General features: G+C 41.6%; 1 protein-coding gene across 3 annotated transcripts in view; it reads left to right on the forward strand.

The window, feature by feature from the left end:
* Window positions 1-20,419, forward strand: part of STAT6 (signal transducer and activator of transcription 6) — a 281,497-nt gene extending 261,078 nt beyond the window's left edge. For 2 of the 3 annotated variants that reach the window (XM_044284694.1, XM_044284695.1), the window contains exons 20-22: window positions 15,292-15,366; window positions 17,379-17,480; window positions 19,470-20,419. In XM_044284694.1, coding sequence (XP_044140629.1) covers window positions 15,292-15,366; window positions 17,379-17,480; window positions 19,470-19,614 — 322 coding nt within the window. In that variant the 3' untranslated portion in view covers window positions 19,615-20,419. The remainder of the gene's footprint in view (window positions 1-15,291; window positions 15,367-17,378; window positions 17,481-19,469) is intronic. The other variant, XM_044284696.1, reaches the window with a different exon arrangement.
* Window positions 20,420-20,934: the final 515 nt, after the last annotated feature.

The following is a 20,934-nucleotide window of genomic DNA, read 5'->3' on the forward strand; positions in this document are numbered from 1 at the left end:
TTGTTACATCCGTATGTCAGTTCCAGTAAAAACAGAACATGTCATATTCTGGTCCTTAAAATAAAGACCTCAAATCCATGGAACTCAGTGGGACTGAAAAAAATATGGATCGGAAAATGGATACGGTCGTGTGCACACTCTGAAGATAGTCAGGGAAGAGCCTGTGGACTGTCGGGGATGCGATTAGACACACCGCTCAGCAGGCTGTATCACACAGGATAGGATTAGATACAGATGTGATTGGATACACTTGCTGATTCAAGCTGTTTTTCACACTCTGGAGATGGTGAGGGAAGAGCCTGTGGACTGTCAGTGATGGAATTAGATACACCGCTCAGCAGGCTGTATCACACAGGATAGAATAAGGCTACTTTCACACTGGCGTTTTGGCTTTCCGTTTGTGAGTTCCATTCATGGCTCTCACAAGCGGTCCAAAACGGATCAATTTGCCCTAATGCATTCTGAATGGAAAAGGATCTGCTTAGAATGCATCAGTTTGCCTTCGTTCCGTCTCCATTCCGCTTTAGAGGCAGACACCAAAACGCTGCTTGCAGCATTTTGGTGTCCGTCTGATGAAACTGACGGATCCATTCTGACACACAATGTAAGTCAATGGGGAACGATCCGTTTTCTATGACACAATCTGGCACAATAGAAAATGGATCCGTCCTCCATTGACTTTCAATGGTGTTCAAGACGGATCCGGTATGGCTATGTTAAAGGTAATATAAACGGATCCGTTCTGAACGGATGCAGACGGTTGCATTATCTGAATGGATCAGTCTGTGCAGATCAGTGGCGTACATACAGGGGTCGCAGTTGCGACTGGGCCCGGCCGCCTGTGGACCCCCCTGGCCCCTGCAGTCAGTGTTCCCTCTAACTAAGCTGCACGGGTGGACGGCCAGGCACTGCACCAGCCCCACCGCCAGTGTCCCCAACTCCTCCCTCCCCACTGATACATTACTAGAAGGCACTTATGGGGATGTCTGTGGAGGACACTTATGGGGATGTCTGTGGAGGACACTTTACTGTTATGGATATATCTGTGGATGACACATATATAGCATAAGATGCTATATATGTGACATCCAGAGATATCCCCATAACAGTGCCCTCCACAGATCCCCCATAACAGTGTGTCATCCACAGATCCCCCATAACAGTGTGTCATCCACAGATCCCCAATAACAGTGTCATCCACAGATATCCCATAACAGTGTCCTCCACAGATGGCAGTACAGCAGGATTGCCATCCAAAATCGGCCTGTCCCGCACAAAGCGGTACTGTTGGGAGGCATGTTGGGTGAATGGTAGGGAAGGTAGTGGGGGGCGGCGGCCGGTTGGGGGGGGGGGCGACGGCGGCCTGGGGGGAGGGGGCCCCATGGATCAGTTTTGCACCGGGGCCCCATGGATTGTGTGTACGCCACTGGTGCAGATCCATGACGGATCCGCACCAAACGCGAGTGTGAAAGTAGCCTATGATACACATGTGAGGGCAGAGCCTGTGGACGGTCAGTGATGGGATTTAGATACTGAGTGAGAAGTAGATTCATGTCTGGGCGTAGAAAGACACAGGAGTTATAGATGGAGTACCTGCTGCAGGCAGAGCAGAGTGGGGGGCGTGGCCAGCCTGTGACTCATCTCTGTGCTGTGCAGCCAGGCTTGTGTACCAATAAAGTTATGTATTCAACAAAACGGGGAGAAAGTAAACAGATCTGCCAGGATAATGTGATGTCTTCCAGGGGGGAAGGAAAGCTCAGAAATGAAAAACAGGTATTGGGGGCATATGTATGCATGGTGGGACCAAACAACCTCTTTAATGTAAAAAGAGCTTAATGTACCATAATGTGCCTAAACCTTAATCAATTGCCTTGAAAATAGCCGCTGCACAAAAGGTAGTAGGGGCTATGCGAGCCTAACGTCACACAATAAGAGAACTTAGGTTGTGCAAATTTTGAAGTCAATAATTTGAGGTTTACTGTATGTACATTATGGTACATTAAGCTCTTTTTACATTAAGCTGTTCACATTAAATGTTTTAGGATGGGAATAAAATAGTTGAATGTGAATAACTTTTGGTATGTTTTCTCAAATGACCCAAAATCATCAGAATATGTTGACATAGAGAGAGTCTTGTAATATAGGAAGTTTGGGAGAAATCGGTTAACATCTAGTGGTAAGTTGTTTTTTGTACGCTAAGCCACATTAAGCACCCCAAAAAAACAAGCTTAATGTCACTCATTTGCCTTGTGGGTAGCCAAAATCCATGAAACTTCCAGGATAGGTTTGGGAAGCTGGGAACTTAGGTTGTGCAAAGTTTCAAGGCAATTGATTGAGGTTTAAGCACATTATGGTACAGTAAGCTACAGTAAGCCATTTTCAGATTACATGTTTTAGGATGTCCCGTGGTTTGGAGATCTGAAACAGCTGCAAATAAAAATAAAAAAAAACATATGTGCAGCTATTCCAGATGTTCTTCTTTCTTCTTCTTATCAGCTTCTTCTTCTTCTCAGCAGGAAAGAGGTTAAAATTCTGTGGTGGTGCACCATAAGTCCCAGCAAGCCACAAGCAGCACAGAACCTCTCTGCATGCAGTCACCAGCTAGAATGGCTGCATGCAGGGAAGTTCTGAATCTTCCTGTTCAGCTATAGGGCTGCCATTGGCTGGAGCGTTGTTCCAGCCAATAGCAGCGCTGACAGGGGACCCAAAACACTGGTGTCCCCTGCCTCACCTCGGAGGTGACTGGTGCTGACTTTTTCAGCACCTGCCACCTCCCCTTGACCTCCTCCCGACCCTCCCCCATGTCTCTGACAGCTTCCTGCGCTGCGATGTGCTGGTCTCATTGATCGGCCAATCGCAGCACTTGGAGCTGCAGGGGGGTGGTGTAGCACCATGCTGCCCTTACCCAACATGGCTGCCTGTCGTTAAGAGCAGGCATGGTGCCGCGATTCCCCCCGATCCTTCTTCAGAGTCCCGCGGACCTGGTCCTTAAGTAACGTCCGGGTCCTTATAGAGCTTATTTGTAGGACAATAAATCATCCATTTACAGCAGTAGTTGGGACAGTATCAATTATCTACTAGAGCCTTTCAGTATAGATTAGGAATATCATATGTCCAGCCAAATTAATTGGTTCTCACAGCTCACTGCATCATATTACTTAAAGGCATTGTCAAGAAATATAAAATAAACACACAGTCGTATGAATACCTGTACAATAAACACACAGTCGTATGAAGAGCTGTACCATAAACACACAGTCGTATGAAGAGCTGTACCATAAACACACAGTCGTATGAATACCTGTACAATAAACACACAGTCGTATGAATACCTGTACCATAAACATACAGTCGTATGAAGAGCTGTACCATAAACATACAGTCGTATGAAGAGCTGTACCATAAACACACAGTCGTATGAAGAGCTGTACAATAAACACACAGTCGTATGAAGAGCTGTACAATAAACACAGTCGTATGAAGAGCTGTACCATAAACATACAGTCGTATGAAGAGCTGTACCATAAACACACAGTCGTATGAAGAGCTGTACAATAAACACACAGTCGTATGAAGAGCTGTACAATAAACACAGTCGTATGAATACTTGTACAATAAACACAGTCGTATGAAGATCTGTACAATAAACACAGTCGTTTGAAGAGCTGTACAGTAGACACAAGCGTATGAAGAGCTGTACAATAAACAGACATAAGTGCTTGAATTGCCTTATAATATAGCACTAGTAATGCTGTTGCGCTCAACAGTTTTCTATATTTATCCCCTGAATTTGAAACAATATGTTCTATTGTACTTTTTACATTTTATTTTATGATTTTTTGTGTTGAATTGCTTACATTAATATACATGTCTCTAGTGTTAATAGTGGATGCTGCAGAAATACGCATGCAATAGAATTGTTTGTTGGACACCCATTTTTCTATTCTGTTTAGTTTGTTTACATTTTATTTGCTGTCTAAATTTAATTTTTAAAACATTTAGAATATTTTGATTAGTAATTATTTTTTCAACTACAAACCGGATTCCCAAAAAGTTGGGACACTATACAAATTGTGAATAAAAACTGAATGCAATGATGTGGAGGTGCCAACTTCTAATATTTTATTCAGAAAAGAACATAAATCACGGAACAAAAGTTTAAACTGAGAAAATGTACCATTTTAAGGGAAAAATATGTTGAATCAGAATTTCATGGTGTCAACAAATCCCCAAAAAGTTGGGACAAAAGTTGGGAGATGTGTGGCATCTCCCCTTCTTCTTACAACACTCGACAGACGTCTGGGGACCGAGGAGACCAGTTTCTCAAGTTTAGAAATAGGAATGCTCTCCCATTCTCGTCTGATACAGGCATCTAACTGTTCAATCGTCTTGGGCCTTCTTTGTTGCACCTTCCTCTTTATGATGCACCAAATGTTCTCTATAGGTGAAAGATCTGGACTGCAGACTGGCCATTTCAGTACCCGGATCCTTCTCCTACGCAGCCATGATGTTGTGATTGATGCAGAATGTGGTCTGGCATTATCTTGTTGAAAAATGCAGGGTCTTCCCTGAAAGAGATGACGTCTGGATGGGAGCATATGTTGTTCTAGAACCTGAATATATTTTTCTGCATTGATGGTGCCTTTCCAGACATGCAAGCTGCCCATGCCACACGCACTCATGCAACCCCATACCATCAGAGATGCAGGCTTCTGAACTGAGCGTTGATAACAACTTGGGTTGTCCTTGTCCTCTTTGGTCCGGGTGACATGGCGTCCCAGATTTCCAAAAAGAACTTTGAATCGTGACTCGTCTGACCACAGAACAGTCTTCCATTTTGCCACACTCCATTTTAAATGATCCCTGGCCCAGTGAAAACGCCTGAGCTTGTGGATCTTGCTTAGAAATGGCTTCTTCTTTGCACTGTAGAGTTTCAGCTGGCAACGGCGGATGGCACGGTGGATTGTGTTCACTGACAATGGTTTCTGGAAGTATTCCTGAGCCCATTCTGTGATTTCCTTTACAGTAGCATTCCTGTTTGTGGTGCGGTGTCGTTTAAGGGCCCGGAGATCACGGGCATCCAGTATGGTTTTACGGCCTTGACCCTTACGCACAGAGATTGTTCCAGATTCTCTGAATCTTCAGATGATGTTCTGCACAGTTGATGATGATAGATGCAAAGTCTTTGCAATTTTTCGCTGGGTAACACCTTTCTGATATTGCTCCACTATCTTTCTGCGCAACATTGTGGGAATTGGTGATCCTCTACCCATCTTGACTTCTGAGAGACACTGCCACTCTGAGAATCTCTTTTTATACCCAATCATGTTGCCAATTGACCTAATTAGTGTTAATTGGTCTTCCAGCTCTTCGTTATGCTCAAATTTACTTTTTCCAGCCTCTTATTGCTACTTGTCCCAACTTTTTGGGGATTTGTTGACACCGTGAAAATTTGAATCAACGTATTTTTCCTTTAAAATGATACATTTACTCGGATTAAACGTTAGATCTGTCATCTACGTTCTATTACAAATAAAATATTGACATTTGCCATCTCCACATCATTGCATTCAGTTTTTATTCACAATTTGTTTAGTGTCCCAACTTTTTGGGAATCCGGTTTGTAGATGTAAGATGTATGTAGTGGTGGTCATTTTTTTGCTGCTGTTAGGACGCATTCACACGATCGTGTGATGGCCTTGTCCTTTTTGCAGACCGCAAACCATGGAACCACAAAACACGTGTACTGGCGCATGCACCACGCATCGCGGTGTGGACCCATTGACTTCAAAGGGTCCCTGATTCGCAAGATGCTGCCAAGGATAGAACATGTTCTATCCTTCGCGACACGGAGGCACAGACCCAGCAGCTCATGGAAGTAAATTAAAGCCATTCAGTCTTTGGCTGCATCTTGCGTACCACTTATCTATTGAAATCAATGGTTCCACACATGGCAAAAGTGGGATATTTTGAATACAAAATTTGCACCAGTGCACATGACATCTATTCATTGATATAAATTATTGGTGAGCTGCATCTAGCACACGGCTTCACAGAGCTATGGCAACTAGACAGAAAGTATTCATAGTTTACTTTGCTAGCTGCATTCACACAACATGGTTTATATTACCCTGTTTATGAGTAAGCAGCTTTATTTAAAGCTTGGAACTAGTCATTCTGAGGAACATTTACATCTTTGCTAAAAGCGGTAGCAATGCCTTCTTCTCATGGGATAATCTCTCCTGGAATTTCGCCATGTAAATAAAACGAAATCTGGAATTGTACTTGGCGTACAGTCACACGATCAGGTTTCTGCATGCAGTTTTGGAAACCAAAATCAAGAGTGAATTCAAAGCAGAGGATAAGTCATATCTGTCCAGTATACTTTTTCTCTTTTTTTATGATCCACTTGAGCTTAGCTTCCAAAACTACATGCAGAAACCAGACCATGTAAATGTATTACCAGGTTTATGCTGTACTATCTGAGTGTATTGACAGACCTTGAGTCCAGCACTGGGTCACTAACTTGTGACGGTGCTGTTCTTTTCATAAAATAGCTGCTTCTCTGCTGCAGCAGGAACTGAGACTCACAGGCTGCAGATACAGTATATAGGAACTCACGGGGAGGGGGGTGAATCATAAAGGCTGTGTATTAATGTGTAAGGTGCAGGTGGATGGGCAAGAAAGTGGCTTTGACAGTAGTTGTAGCTAAAGGCGGGTTTATTGTCGGGCAGATAATCAAGGAGGAACAATCCTACATACGTTCAAATCCGTATAAAGGTCCTGCAGATCACCAGAAGAACAAGCGAAGTGTTTGTTCATTGGGTGAAACGGTCATTAATGCAAACAAGTAAATAATCGTTTCTGGGCAGAAGATTGTGTCATCTAAATCAATATTCCTCAATTCCAGTCCTCAGGGCCCACCTACCGGTCATGTTTTTAGGATTTCCTTAGTATTGAGCAGGTGATATAATTAGTGTCAATGCCTTAGGACTTACCACAGGTGTTCATTCTGTGGGATATTCTCAAATCCTGACTGGTAGGTGGGCCCTGAGGACTGGAGTTGGGAACTCTGGTCTAAATAGTACTGTGCTGCCCAGAAACAATACATCTGTATGAGGATGAGGGATTGCGGTAGCCATCAATCGACCTTATACAGTGTAGGTGACCTCTGCATTTACCTCCACTGAACGAGCAGCCAATTGTCAGGAGCGTGTAAATCCAGCAAGTCTTTACTTGGAAGAATGAAGCAAACCATATTATCCCCAGGAACTACTCTGCACATGCAACGGGAGGCCGCACCCCAGGGCCCTCTATGTCGCGTCCCAGGTTTAGGAATTGTCGACTGGTATAGTGCGGCCTAAAATATCTCTCCATGTGTGTCACGGTGCTCCTACCTGGATACCGCTGGACCCCAGGCTTTGGCTCCAAAGCAATAAATAGGGGGAGTTATTGAGGGATTTGAAAGAAAGATTGAGTCCAGACCTTGTATGTAGTTGAAAAGCAGCTTTACTTGAATTAACGTTCATCAGAAACCGTCTTCAAGCTTTGTCTTGGTCCCAGCAGGCTTTAGCATTAAACTGTCAGGCTTCTTCAATAACACTGCTTGCTTTCTCTCTCTCTGATGTACTGACAGGCTTAATAGGTAACTTGGCTTCCTCTGTAAGCTGCACTTTCTCTCTGTACTCTGACTCTAGGTGATGCCAGGGAACTTTCCTGGCTCCTGAAGCTTCAAGCTTTGGCTTCCATGGCCAGCAGAGCTTAAGGTGCTCTGGCTGGCGTTGGGCACATTCAGCAGAGACTTGCCCCTGCACACCTGTCCCCTAACAGGCGGTAAGCTAGACTAACTGGAAACTGGTCCGCACCCTTCCTGCAGGAAGTGGTACTCGCCCACTTCTCCACATATGGGGGGGGGGGGGGGTTAGAATGGAATGGTAAGTTCCATTCTATTTAAGTATAGCTCTGACGTGTTTGCTGCCACCTGCTGGTAAACCAGACACATTACATGTGAACATAACAGTTGCATAAAAAAATAGGGATGCACATTGTAGAGCACCTGGAATAAATACACAAAATGACATCAGGTTAGACCAATAAAGACAGTAGCGGGGTGCAGAAGTGGTAAAACCACTCTGGGGTGTTACATTCCCATTTTCTTAAAGCCAAGCTGTCCTCGGCTTGTGCTTAGGATGTGCTCTAAGGGTACCCAAGGAAGGTTAAAGCGCTGCATAAGAACATACATAGACTGACATAGAGACGGCTACCACTAGGTTTCTGCCCACATGAGTAGGGAGTCTATTCACAGTTTGCTGTCTCGGTATAACCAGTGAACCAAAAAGATACTGCACTAATCACTCAAATACTCCACACAGGACTGGGTCAGAGTCGTATATGGAGAGTGGGGGTGTCATGTACTGTAATCCTTCCAAGATACTATGAGACACCCGCAAATAGAAGGGTGGCTTCATCCTGTAACTCCTTCCTAGCACCAAGGTCTGTATAAAAATTTTCTCACGGTCACCCTGATGACTGAACAGGTACGTAGCTAAACATACATATCCATAAGGCTGCGCACTAAGCCATAGGACACACCAAAGTAGGAGGAGGAGCCGGTTCTCTCCCAGAACTCCCACGAGGGTTAATCCCTCTACACACACACTTTTAGCAGTGGGGTTACCCTTGACGTTGTTAGACCTGCTTATGACTCTACATTCAGAGGCAGTCCATATGAGCAATAAAGTAAGGTCGCTGGCTAACTACATAAAGTCCATTTAAAAGTGCATAGGATTACATTGCGGTACCTGTAAGAGAGTACATACAATGGGCTAAATACTTGAACGTTGCTGAAACTTTAAAAGGGTTAGTGGAAAAACACAATGCAAATATATGATGCAATACCATAGTGCAATTCAATTCCAAGTAGAGTCTATTCCTTTAGTGCTGTTGGATCAAGTGCACCAAACTGGAACAAGTAGTGCAAAAGTCCTTTGTAATCCACATCAGGCAGTATTGTCAATATCTGTAATCCACATGGATATAAGGGAAAACAGCAGCAATGGTAATGAGAATCCTTTGGGCAAAAGGGTCTCTCGCTCAACCTGAGAAGGGGGAAGGATTGGGAGCCGATGTGCGCAACTTGGAATGTTTCTGCAGATGGGGGGAGTCCTAACAAACATGTCTAACAAAACATAAAACAGGCCAATACGTCCTCACCAGTCAAGTCCAGTCCACGATGTGGCTCCCATTAATCCTTGGTTTTCTTCAGGATCCAATGGAGGGGTTCCTTAGAGGAGGTTCCTAAAGTCCTCTTCACTGCTTGAGCTACTGAAGGACATAAGAGGGTACTCCTGCCTCTTGTAAGCCAAACTGGCAGCTGTGGTGGAGCTCCACTGCACTGACCTCTGGTGGAGGACTTTGGTAGTGACCGGGTGGTCACACTGGCAATGGCTGCAGCTACCTGTCACAGACGTTTCCGTGGTTTGATCTGACAGGTTTCCTATGGATCAATAGGCCTCAGGTGTTGCTAATGTGGTCATTTAAACTTCCCTATTTATAGTTGCTTTCCTCACTATGCTGTGAGGTTTATAGCTTCACTTTCAGTTTTGGATTGCTGGTGTGTGGATTTCGGCTGAGTTCCTGGTGCTTCCATTGCTTCTTTGAAGTTAAGTCCTTTCCTTTCTCTTTTGTATTTTGTTTTGGTCCTGTGATTGTCATTTCCCTATTGTTTCTATTAGGCCTGAGGGAGACTCCTGTTGGCTGGCGTGGGCACATTATATAAATAGTAAGACAAGAATAGAACCCGCGCTGACTAGTTAACAAGTTGAGACACCGCAGTGTATAGAAGATATTTGTGTACCCAATGTAAGCTGGATATATAAAATAACTAATAAGATCATGCACTGCAATGTCACCAGTATTTCAATGTATAAGTAATCTTTAACAAGTAGAATCCAGTGTGTACAAAAAGCCAGCAGGAACTTACTGATAAGCGTACTCAGAGGCGCGTATGTTCATACAGCTGGATTTGGTTGCCGCTTGTTGCGATTTTTCTCTTGCGTTTATTCTCTTGCGAATCTTCAGTATCTCTCCTAGCGCTGTCTTCTGCTCACCTCGTGGCACGCGCGTAGCTCCGGCCGGTAGCTCGCACACGCTCAGGGAAGCGATGTTTACTTGTTGTCCTGTTCGTGTGACGTCACACCCGAAGCTACGGAAGCCTCTATGGTCCACAATACCTCCGACGCATTTCGGAATAAGCGTATTCCTTCCTCAGGGATGAATGTGGATCCTGCTTCACTGGTTTTTAAGCCTGTTGGTTCCCATGGAAACAGTTTTTGTTTACAAGGCCGCGCTGGAGCAAAAAAAGACACTATGATGATCAGGGAAGAGGGTTCTGCCATAGATAGTGGATCTTATTGATTTTCTTTACAATCTGTGAGTGTATATTCCTTATGTAAGGTCCATAATGTTTAGTTGCTAATAGTTACTGACAATCACTCGTTTTCACCTCCATTTCGATTTTTGGGATTTTCCCATATGTATCTTCTTAGAGGTCCATTGTATAATTGATTATAGATTACCAAGAAGTATAGGTTATAGGAAAGCGAATAATTCAATTTTGTGGTTAAGGCCAATGGGAGCCAAGGTATTTAGATTATAAATCCATTCACTCTCCTTGCGAGACATCACTTTAACATAATCGCCACCTCTAGGATCCTGCCTTACTTGTTTTATCCCTCCAAAGGAGGAGACTTCAAATCTGCCTTTGTGTTTCTCAATAAAGTGACATGACAATGGGTGGCCTACAAATCTTTTATTAATATTTTTTATATGCTCCCATATTCAAATTTTTAGTACACGTTTTGTTCTCCCTATATAGATCTTCCCGCAGGGACATTTTATATGATAAATGACCCCCTTAGAGTGGCATGTTAGGTGATTTTTAATTTTATGTATATTGTTTCCAGTAGGGATTTCCTTAATACTTTCTTTTTGTCTTGCAGCTAGGCAGACCTTACATGTTCTGCATGGAAAAAATCAATTTCTATCATCAGGCAAACTTTGTTTCTTCCTGTTTCCGCCATTATTAGTTCTAATGGATGGAGCTATCATGTTTCCCAGATTTTTTCGACTTCCTGAAGATAATTTTTGGTACCATGGGCAATTTTTCCCCAATAATTTTATCATGTTTAAAAATATTCCAGTGTTTTTCTATAATTTGTCTGAATTGGAATTCTTTTCCATTAAACTGGGTTATTGGGTATATTGAAATCGGGGCCGTCATGTATATTATTATTTTCATTCTTATTAATTTTCTCTTTATTCTTTTGTATAGGTGATTTTCGCTCTATTTGTAGGACCTCCTGTTTTATTTTTTCAAGTTCAGTCACATTGTATAGTTTTTCCTCAAATTTTTTATGTAGGTTGTTTGCCTCATATTCAAATTGCTTGCTCAGCGTACAGTTCCTTCTCAGGCGGATATGTTGACTGCGTGGAATGTTAGTGAGCCAGACCGGAAGGTGGCAACTATTCAAGGAGATAAAGCTGTTGCTGTCTGTAGGCTTGGAATAAGTCTGGGTCACTATTTTATTATTATGAATTTTGGTTAGGTCTAGGAAATTTACTTCCTGAGTGTTATAGGTGGGCGTAAACTGCAAATAAAATTCATTTTTATTGATTTTCTTAAAAAGAAAAATTAGGGACGGTTCACCCCCTTTCTATATAAAAACAGTGCCATCGATAAATCTACACCAGAGGACCAGATCCACGTGGAGTACGCCACCCGGGAAAATTGTGGACTCTTCCCACCTCCCCATATATAGATTGGCGAAACTCGGCGCGAATCTGGTCCCCATGGCGGTCCCTCACGTCTGTAGGAAAAACGTATCTTCAAATTTAAAATAATTGTGATTTAAAATAAATAAGATACACTCCCCAAGGTACTCGATTTGTTCAGGAGGTATACTTCCCTCTTTGTATAAAAAATATTGGGCCGCTTCCTTCCCTTTAACGTTCTCTATTACTGTATAGAGGGAGATGACGTCAAGTGTCCCCAAGATATAGTCAGGTTACCAGTTTATAGTTTCCAGGATTTGTAGGACATGTTGTGTGTCCTTTAAATAGGCTGGTAGTTTCTGGACATGCTTTTGAAGAATAGTATCCACATATTTAGATAAGTTGCTTGTTAGTCTACCAATGCCGGAGATTATAGGGTGCCCGGTTGGCTGGGATTCTGACTTGTGAACCTTAGGCAGGTAATACAAGCAGGAAATACGTGGATGTCTGATGTTTATGAAGCCAGCTTCTTGCTTATTTAAGATACCAGATTTTTTTCCCTTTTAATGTCAGTTTATTAAGGCTCATTTTGTATTTTTGAGTGGGGTCATTTTTAAGTATTTTATATGTTCTTTTATCATTAAGTAGTCTATTTGATTCTTTTTGGTAGTCTATATAGTCTAATACCACTATGTTTTCCCCCCCCCCCCCCTTTTATCTGCCGGTCGAATAACAATATCATTATTAATCTGTAATTTTTTAATGCTCATCTGCTCTTGCTTACTCAGATTGTGTTTATGTATTTTATTACTATTCTTAGGGTTGATTTTCCTTAAATCCCTAGTGACTAAGGTCTCAAAAGTCTTGAAAGACTCTGAGTATTCATTCAGAGGGTTGAAGTAGGACTTGTTTTTTAAATTAGTGTGTAGATACTTAGTATTGACAGTTGCATACTCTTTTTCCATCTCCGTGGAATTCTTTGTCATTTTATTGGTTGCTTTTAATTTTCTACACTCTAATCGTGCGTCATTTATCTTATAATTCTTTTTAAAGAAGTATTTTTTTAGAGCTAAATTGTGTATTATTTTTTTTTAAACCAATAAAAGCATCAAAGGGGCGAAAGTGAGCTGAGGGTGTGAACTTCAGTCCTTTTTGTAATAGTTTTTTATCACTATTAGTCAATGTGTATTTACTAAGGTTGAAGATCTTTTGTCCTATTCTTTTGATTTTTTTTTTTAGAGGATTTTTTAGAGGATTTCTTTCCCCTCTTTCCTCTCTTTGTTTGTATTTTTTCTTGTGGATCTTGGTTAAAAAAAATCCTTCCTCACAGTTTTTTTCACTTTATTGGTGTTCCCACTGTTCTGTTTTGGTGGGTTTCTAGTATTAATGACATGATCATATGTGCAAGTTTTATTACTATCACTTTTTTGGACTACTGCACTATAGCTCAAAGGTCTTGATGTACCCACCATAGAAGTGTTTTCATATTGGTTTGATCTATTAATGGGTGTATTTTCGAGTGGGCTAAATCTATTTGATAATTCCAATGGGCTATTTGGGGTAACTTCTGCTTTTTTCTTATTACGGATGTACACCGTTGGAGTAAGTGCGATGATTCTATCCTCTATCTTTTGGTTATCCTCTGTGTGTTTTTTCCTAGATATCTGGACTGTTGGAGTCAGTGGGGTAGTATTATCATCCTCTTGTATGGATGTGGCTGTGCTTACATTGTGGAGAGTAAAATCACTTTTATTTGTATCATCACAGTTGGTTTCATCAATGGTATTTAGAGTGGATCTATCCGATATGGTACCTGTTGTGCCTAATGCTGTGATTTGAGGGATACAGTCTCTATCAAATCTTTGTTTCTTTTTACTTATTATTTCCCCTTCTTTCATTTTTATTCTGTTTTTGATAGATCCCTGTAATTGAATGATGTCAGGATGATCTTTAAATGGTTTTAGGCTTTCAAATATTTCAGCAATCTCTTTAATTTTAATTAGTCAATTTTTTCATTTTTCAATAATAAAGCTCACTGCCTGTCTTGAGAAATTATGGAACAAATCATCTCATTCTCTTTGTGTGTGATTATCCCCCACATCACCCGCCAGGGTTTTGTAAATTTTTAACCCTTTTGGGATGATATCCCAGTCAAAGTAATTCTCTAAAGAGGCCACTTCCCATAAATCGCGCATTTCATTTATCAGTAGCCTTTCTAATTTTTTCATCCTACCCAGTGCTTCTTCTATCTTTTTATGTGCAAAGTCCAGATTATTAAGATAACCATTATTTTGGGGGTTAAAAAAGAATTTTTGTACAAACTTAATGCGATCCTTCCTATCCAACCAAAGTTGAGGCAATTTAAATGTATATCTAAATGGATAGTAGTAGCAGAGATACTAGTGCTGCCGTCTAGGTGTGTGTGTGTGTGTGTGTGTGTGTGTGGGAGGGGGTCGCCCACATTGTATGACAATATAAGTGGGGTGTGTCGCTGCAGGGTTCTGATAAGGGGTTAATTGCCAAAAATCCCCAATAGATAGGAGAACCTAATAATGGTAAGACAAGAATAGAACCCGCGCTGACTAGTTAACAAGTTGAGACACCGCAGTGTATAGAAGATATTTGCATACCCAATGTAAGCTGGATATATAAATACATAAGATGACATGAGGTTAGACCAATAAAGACAGTAGCAGAGTGCAGAAGTGGTAACACCACTCTGGGATGTTACACACACGCATGCTTGAGCAAGAACAGCTTTTTTCTGATCTTATGACATAAGGACCTTCAGAGCCAGGTTATGTCACTACAGAACCTTTAACAGCTTCTGCTTACATCTGTAAGTTACAGTTGTATGGAGAGCAGAGAGAACGTATTACAGTCTGCAGCAGGGGTAGAATCACACAGGCTGCGCATCTATGTACTGTAGATAGGGAGACATATGGCTGATTCTGCAGGAAAAAGGAGTAGAGTCATATCAGTGACTGTCAATATAAGTGAGAAAAAAATCCCTCATGAATGAAGCTGTGTTGATCCATAAGAGCTGGAGAGGGCAGCAGCATCCTGGACACAGAGAACTTACATTCAGTATGTGTTACTGGAAGAAAAGTCTGAAACTAGGATACAAACTGCATATCAGGGGGATGAATGAATAAAGAAATAAATTAAGATTACAGCCTGAATGTTTTATTTTTTTTAATACAATTTTTAACTTTAAAGGGTTTGTTATTATTTATGGTTAGGCCATCAATATCTGATTGGTGGGGGTCCAAAAACCAGCACCTCACACCAGGACTGCGCAGCTTTGTCTTTTATGTAGTGGACAAAGCTGGTCATTCGCTTTAGTAGGAGAAGCACTGCAGTAACCATCTCCATCCCCTACCAATGAATGAAGCTGTGCAGTTCTGTTGGTGAGTGGTGACTCCCGGTGCTGGAACTACCGCAGAACATCTATCTATCTATCTATCTATCTATCTATCTATCCATTTTTATTTTAACTGCTATTCATTTATATTTCAGTCAGCCTATGGGAACGCCTACCTTAATACCGTCCCCTCAGTATCACATTGAGCACGCACTATTTCCTAATTCCAGGTGAGTAAAGTCACCATGTTTATATTTTACTATATTCAAAATGTTTAGGATATTTAAAGCACAGTTGGACCTCTTTTATACATATTTCACTGATTTTCATTGCGTTTTAAGGGTGGTTCCACACATAGCGTTTTTTTAAATAAAAATTTCACAGCATTTTTTATGCAGTTTTTTCATGCACTTTTTTTTTTTAAACTATAACCAGAAGTGGATTCAACAGTTAGGGAAAATATAAAGAAAGGACTTACTTTTTTTTTCATCCTGGGAAAAGAGTTTCAGTGGCTGGCCCATCTGCCCATCACAGGGTGCGATTTGGAAGACAGAGAGCGCTCCCTCCCTCTGTCTAATGCCCAGGGAGGTGCAGTACTATTGACTGACATCTGAAGGTTTAAACTGTTTGGATTAGAGTTATCTCCAATCCCAGCAATGAGAAAAAGATGCCAATTGTATAATACAAAAACCCACAACCAATGGGGCTCCCAGCTCCTGAACCCACACCATCATTATGACGTACTAGTAGGTCACTGGATGTTAAAGGGCATCTGTCAGCAGATTTATACCTATGAAGCTGTCTGACCTGTTACATGTGCACTAGGCAGGTGTATTCACTGCCTGGTCCTGTCAAAGTATAGAGTGTGCGGCAGTTGCAGAGAAAGCTGAGACTCTACGTATAATGGCAATGTCCCCATTGCTTCTAGAGGCTAATTTGCATGTATTAAAACAACATTTTTCTCAGCAATGCGGGCTCACATGAACATGAGACCAACACAGATGCCTTCAGCTGCCAAGCGCACAAGCAAGAAGTCAGCCAGTTTTATAGGAAGAAATCTGCTGATAGATGCCCTTTACTACATACACTCACTGACATAATAGTACAAGCAGGAAAGAGTTAAAGGGCTCAGTCACCAAGTAAGTGACTCAGAGTTTTCATCAGGATTTCTCTCACCAATGTATATTGCCCTATCTCTTATAAATATAAAAATGAGTTTCTGTCTGTCTAAACGTCTGTCTGTCTGGACGTTCTTTATGCGCGACCAAACGACTGGACCGATCTTCACCAAATTTGGCACACAGGTACATTAGGTGTCCAGAAAGGTTTTAGATCGGGTCTACAATCTCTAGGACGTGCCATTCCTGAGATATTCACAAAAAATCACCTGCATTAGCCAATACAAGCCTGCAAGGCTTTCTATTCATATACAAACTGCCATACACAAGGTCACATGTCCCTTATAAGCCAATGGAAGCTAATAGGTCCTACTCCAGGTTGCCATAACAACTGATCACAGGTTTTAGCAGTTTGCAGGTCCTTAAATATTCAGTCATATAACGTATGGCACAACTACACTGCTACATGCATGGGGGTTGGGGCCACTATTAAACGGACGGGCACTGTGGAGTTCACTGTCAAAGGGGCGGGCACTGTGGAGGTCACTGTTAAAGGGGCGGCCACTATCAAGGTCACTGTTAAAGGGGTGGTCAATGTTAAAGGGGTGGGCACTGTGGAGATTACTGTTAAAAGGGCAGGTACTGTGGAGGTCACTGTTAAAGGGGCGGGCACTAATAAAGGGATGGGCAATGTGGAGGTCACTGTTAAAGGGGCAAGCACTGTGGAGGTCACTGTTAAAGGGGTGAACACTGTGGAGGTCACTATTAAAGGCGCAGGCACTGTGGAGGTCACTGTTAAAGGGGCGGTCACTGTTAAAGGGGCGGACACTCTGGAGGTCACTGTTAAAGGGGAGAACACTGTGGAGGTCACTGTTAAAGGGGCGGGCACTATGGAGGTTACTGTTAAAGGGGCGGGCACTGTAGAGGTTACTGTTATGGGTGAAACTGTTGATATCTTTTTACCACACACGAAAAAAAAAATTTATAGATGAAATATACCCGTGCGAAGCCGGGTCCTTCTGCTAGTATTGTATAAAAAGGTAAAGTACTCGATATAAAAATAGTAATGCATGTAAATGATAAAAAAAATAGGTAAATAATATCTTCCTGTGTGTTTCTTGTAGGTTTATACAATCACCTGTATATCCAGTTGTGGAAAGTCCTCAGGGGATCCAACCATATGTCCCTGAAACACAAACCTTTAACACAGATGGTCTTCACAGAGAGTAAGAGTAGAACATTTTTTGATACATTATCAGTTCTCTACTGTTCCTTTTCTTGGGAAAAAATGGAAGAACAGATATATTTTCTAGTATATTGACCACATTTGGGGACTCTGGGTACCCTTAAAATACTGCAACATTGCCATATACTGTAGCTAACAAGTGCTTCATGAAGAATGCAAGTTTTGATAAATGAGACCATAGTATTAGAAGGTTTGCTCACTTTGGACAACCCTTTTTAGTTAGTAGGGTCGGCTGTAACCTGTGTAAAATCTTAGCATCAAGTGGTCAATTTCTCTGCAGCCCCACTGCATGCCTGCAGGATTTGATGCAGTTTGCAGGCGTATTTTAAGCACTGAAATCCACATTAAATTTAGGCACTGTTAATATATCCTAACAGAAAGGGCCTGGGGTAAAATCGTATATCACTTTGTTTACCAACTGATCTATTCATCCCCAATGTTTCTTTACTTCATTGCACCCCCACCATGTATGTAACTTATATTCCATTTCCCTACAGTCTCTAAAGGCCCCTATGCACAGGCCAAAGGAGGAGGCAATTATCATAGCAAACTGTACATTCCTGATAATTGCCTGAGCAGAGGTGACGGGTGCATTTACATGCAGCATTCACCTTCACATATTCATTGGGAGGATTTATCAAACTGGTGTAAAGTAGAACTGGCTTAGTTGCCCATAGCAACCAATTAGATTCCACCCTTAATTTTTCACAGCTTCTTTAGAAAACGAAAGGTGGAATCTGATTGGTTGCTATGGGCAACTAAGCCAGTTCTACTTTACACCAGTTTGATAAATCTCCCTTGTTGTTTCTGGGCAGCAAATCCATGTTCATGATCTGTTGCCCAGAAATAATGATTTTGGGCAGGGGTGGACTGGGAACTTAAAGTGGCCCTGGAAAAGAACCTAAAAGTGACCTGTTGTAGCTGGGTCCAATTTGACAGAAGACAGGGCAACACAAGTAGGCAGGGACAACAGAAGTGGGTGGGTCCTGCAATACTGTAGAGCAGCAAAAAATACCACCCTAGCAGAACCAAATCGCACAGCGCAGCACAAAATACTGCCTCAACAGAGGCAAATGCTGCAATGTTGCACAAAATACTGCAGCCATCACCAGAGTATTCAGCTGTCGGCCAGGTGAGGTGCATAAGTACCTGATACTTCTAGCATTAATTAATGCTGAAAGCATCAGATCATTATGTGCTTGGCCAGCAGCCACGAGGACCGCACAGGTGGCCCCCTGCTTATCGTCCCACTAGGAAATGTTCCTGTAGAGTCTATGGCCAGTCTGCCCTAATTTCGGGTGCCAGATCAATGATGCTTTCACTTGATGATTGGCTGCACCTTTACATTGGTCATTTTCTGGAAATCAGTATCTGCACAAATATTTTTTGGCCTGATGACTGCCCCGTGTGAAAAGGCCTTAACATTACTATCCTCTCTAACATGCATTACTGTACTCAATCTCCCAGTCAAACATGTTCTGTGAAACATTCTAATGTTGATTGCCTATTTTCTCTTTCTGATCCATTTCATTGATCCATAGAGAAATTGAAACTTGGAAATTTGCCAAATTTGACAAATTTTTGGTAAATCTGGTATTTTTTTATAAATAAAAATATATTTTTTTTACTCCATTTTACCAGTGTCATGAAGTACAATATGTGACGAAAAAACAATCTCTGAATGGCCTGGATAAGTCAAAGCGTTTTAAAGTTATCACCACATAAAGTGATACTGGTCAGATTTGCAAAAAATGGCCTGGTCCTTAAGGTGAAAATGAGCCCGCTCCCTAAGGGGTTAAACCATGTATGGAAGCTTGCACATTTACCTAGGTCTTTCTTCTACTTTAACACGGTCTCAGTTTTTTTTTTTCCTATTTCCCTTGGTTAAGCGTTGAATATACCCAACTAATCACCCCTTTCCTAAACAACCTTCTGGAATTTTCTTTTAACTTTAAGCTCTTATTTTTAGATTGGAATTTTTCGACATTCTGGATATCCTTAGCAATGACAGCAGCATGACCAACCTGCCCCATTTCAATCAAGCTATAATGAATGATCCAGCTCCCATGCAAGAAGATGCAGGACAGACTGACTGTGGGCTGCTACAATTCTAACACGTATTCTTGAGATGTTCACAACATCTAGCTAAGACAGAAGGAACTGCTCCAGATCCAGCACTTCACTTATCAAGCGCGATATATAACTGTATATATCAGTCTATCAAGGGTTATACTGATTTTATGAGACACTTGGGGCTGTAATCCTATTACAACCAAGGTCATGACCATTAACAGTTGTTGAATTCTAGGATTTATTTCCACAGGCTGCAGTTATAAGGATACGATATCATGAACTTCACTTCTTAAATGTAACTTCCACTATCAGGATCTTCAGCATTACAATCTGTGATTCAGCAAGCAAGTGGTTTGCTTTAGGAATGCGTGAGAATGAATTCTCAGCCCACACAGCTCAACCTCCTCTCTGCTCTACATCTTTCTGGCATTCAATGGGTTTGGTTTTACGGATTGTGGTGTTGTGTGTAGGCGTCAACAACGTGGCAATCAGATCTGACCTTTATTGGCTGTGTGTAGGAGGACCTCCAATACCCCAGAATTCTTCAGGCTGAGACCGTTGGATGAAGATTTGTCACATCCTCTGATATTTCAGCATCACCCAGTAAATTTAGTTACTTTATGACTCTGAGTGTTGTCTTTCAAAGCCTAATGATTATAGGGATTCAAACATAAACCATTTTTTACGATGGTTGACTGGTTAGAAAAACAAGATAAATCATGACAGATCTAAACAGCATTGCACATATTACTTATCATTAGGAATATTCTGCCTTAAAAATTAGCAGCAGCACGTACCAATACATACCATATTGTATATATCAGTTATTAAATACTGTATATTTTCTTAGCTTATCTTTATTTCAACAAAAGCTAAAAGTAAATACAGGTTGGTGTGTATCCTTGGCTTGGAACAGAACATTATATACATTATTAATCCATAGTTTAAAAATCTTCAGCCATTTATAGGAGCAAAATAGCCATCTACTGGTGATTTCTATATGCTTCTCAGTGGTTATTTAATCTTTTTTTTTTTTCACATGCCATATTTTTTGCTTTATAAAACATACCTGATGATAAGACGCACCTTTTTGAGGAGGAAAATAAGAAAAAAATATTTTGAACCAAAAGGTGTGCTTTTGCTGGGTTTTGAACTAATGGTGGTCTGTGGATGACACTATTATGGGGGTATCTGTGGATGACACACTGTTATGGGGGTATCTGTGGATGACACACTGTTATGGGGGCATCTGTGGATGACGCACTGTTATAGGGGATCTGTGGATGACACACTGTTATGGGGGCATCTGTGGATGACGCACTGTTATAGGGGATCTGTGGATGACACACTGTTATGGGGGC

The sequence above is a fragment of the Bufo gargarizans genome, chromosome 3, assembly GCF_014858855.1.
Source record: "Bufo gargarizans isolate SCDJY-AF-19 chromosome 3, ASM1485885v1, whole genome shotgun sequence".
NCBI lineage: Eukaryota > Metazoa > Chordata > Amphibia > Anura > Bufonidae > Bufo > Bufo gargarizans.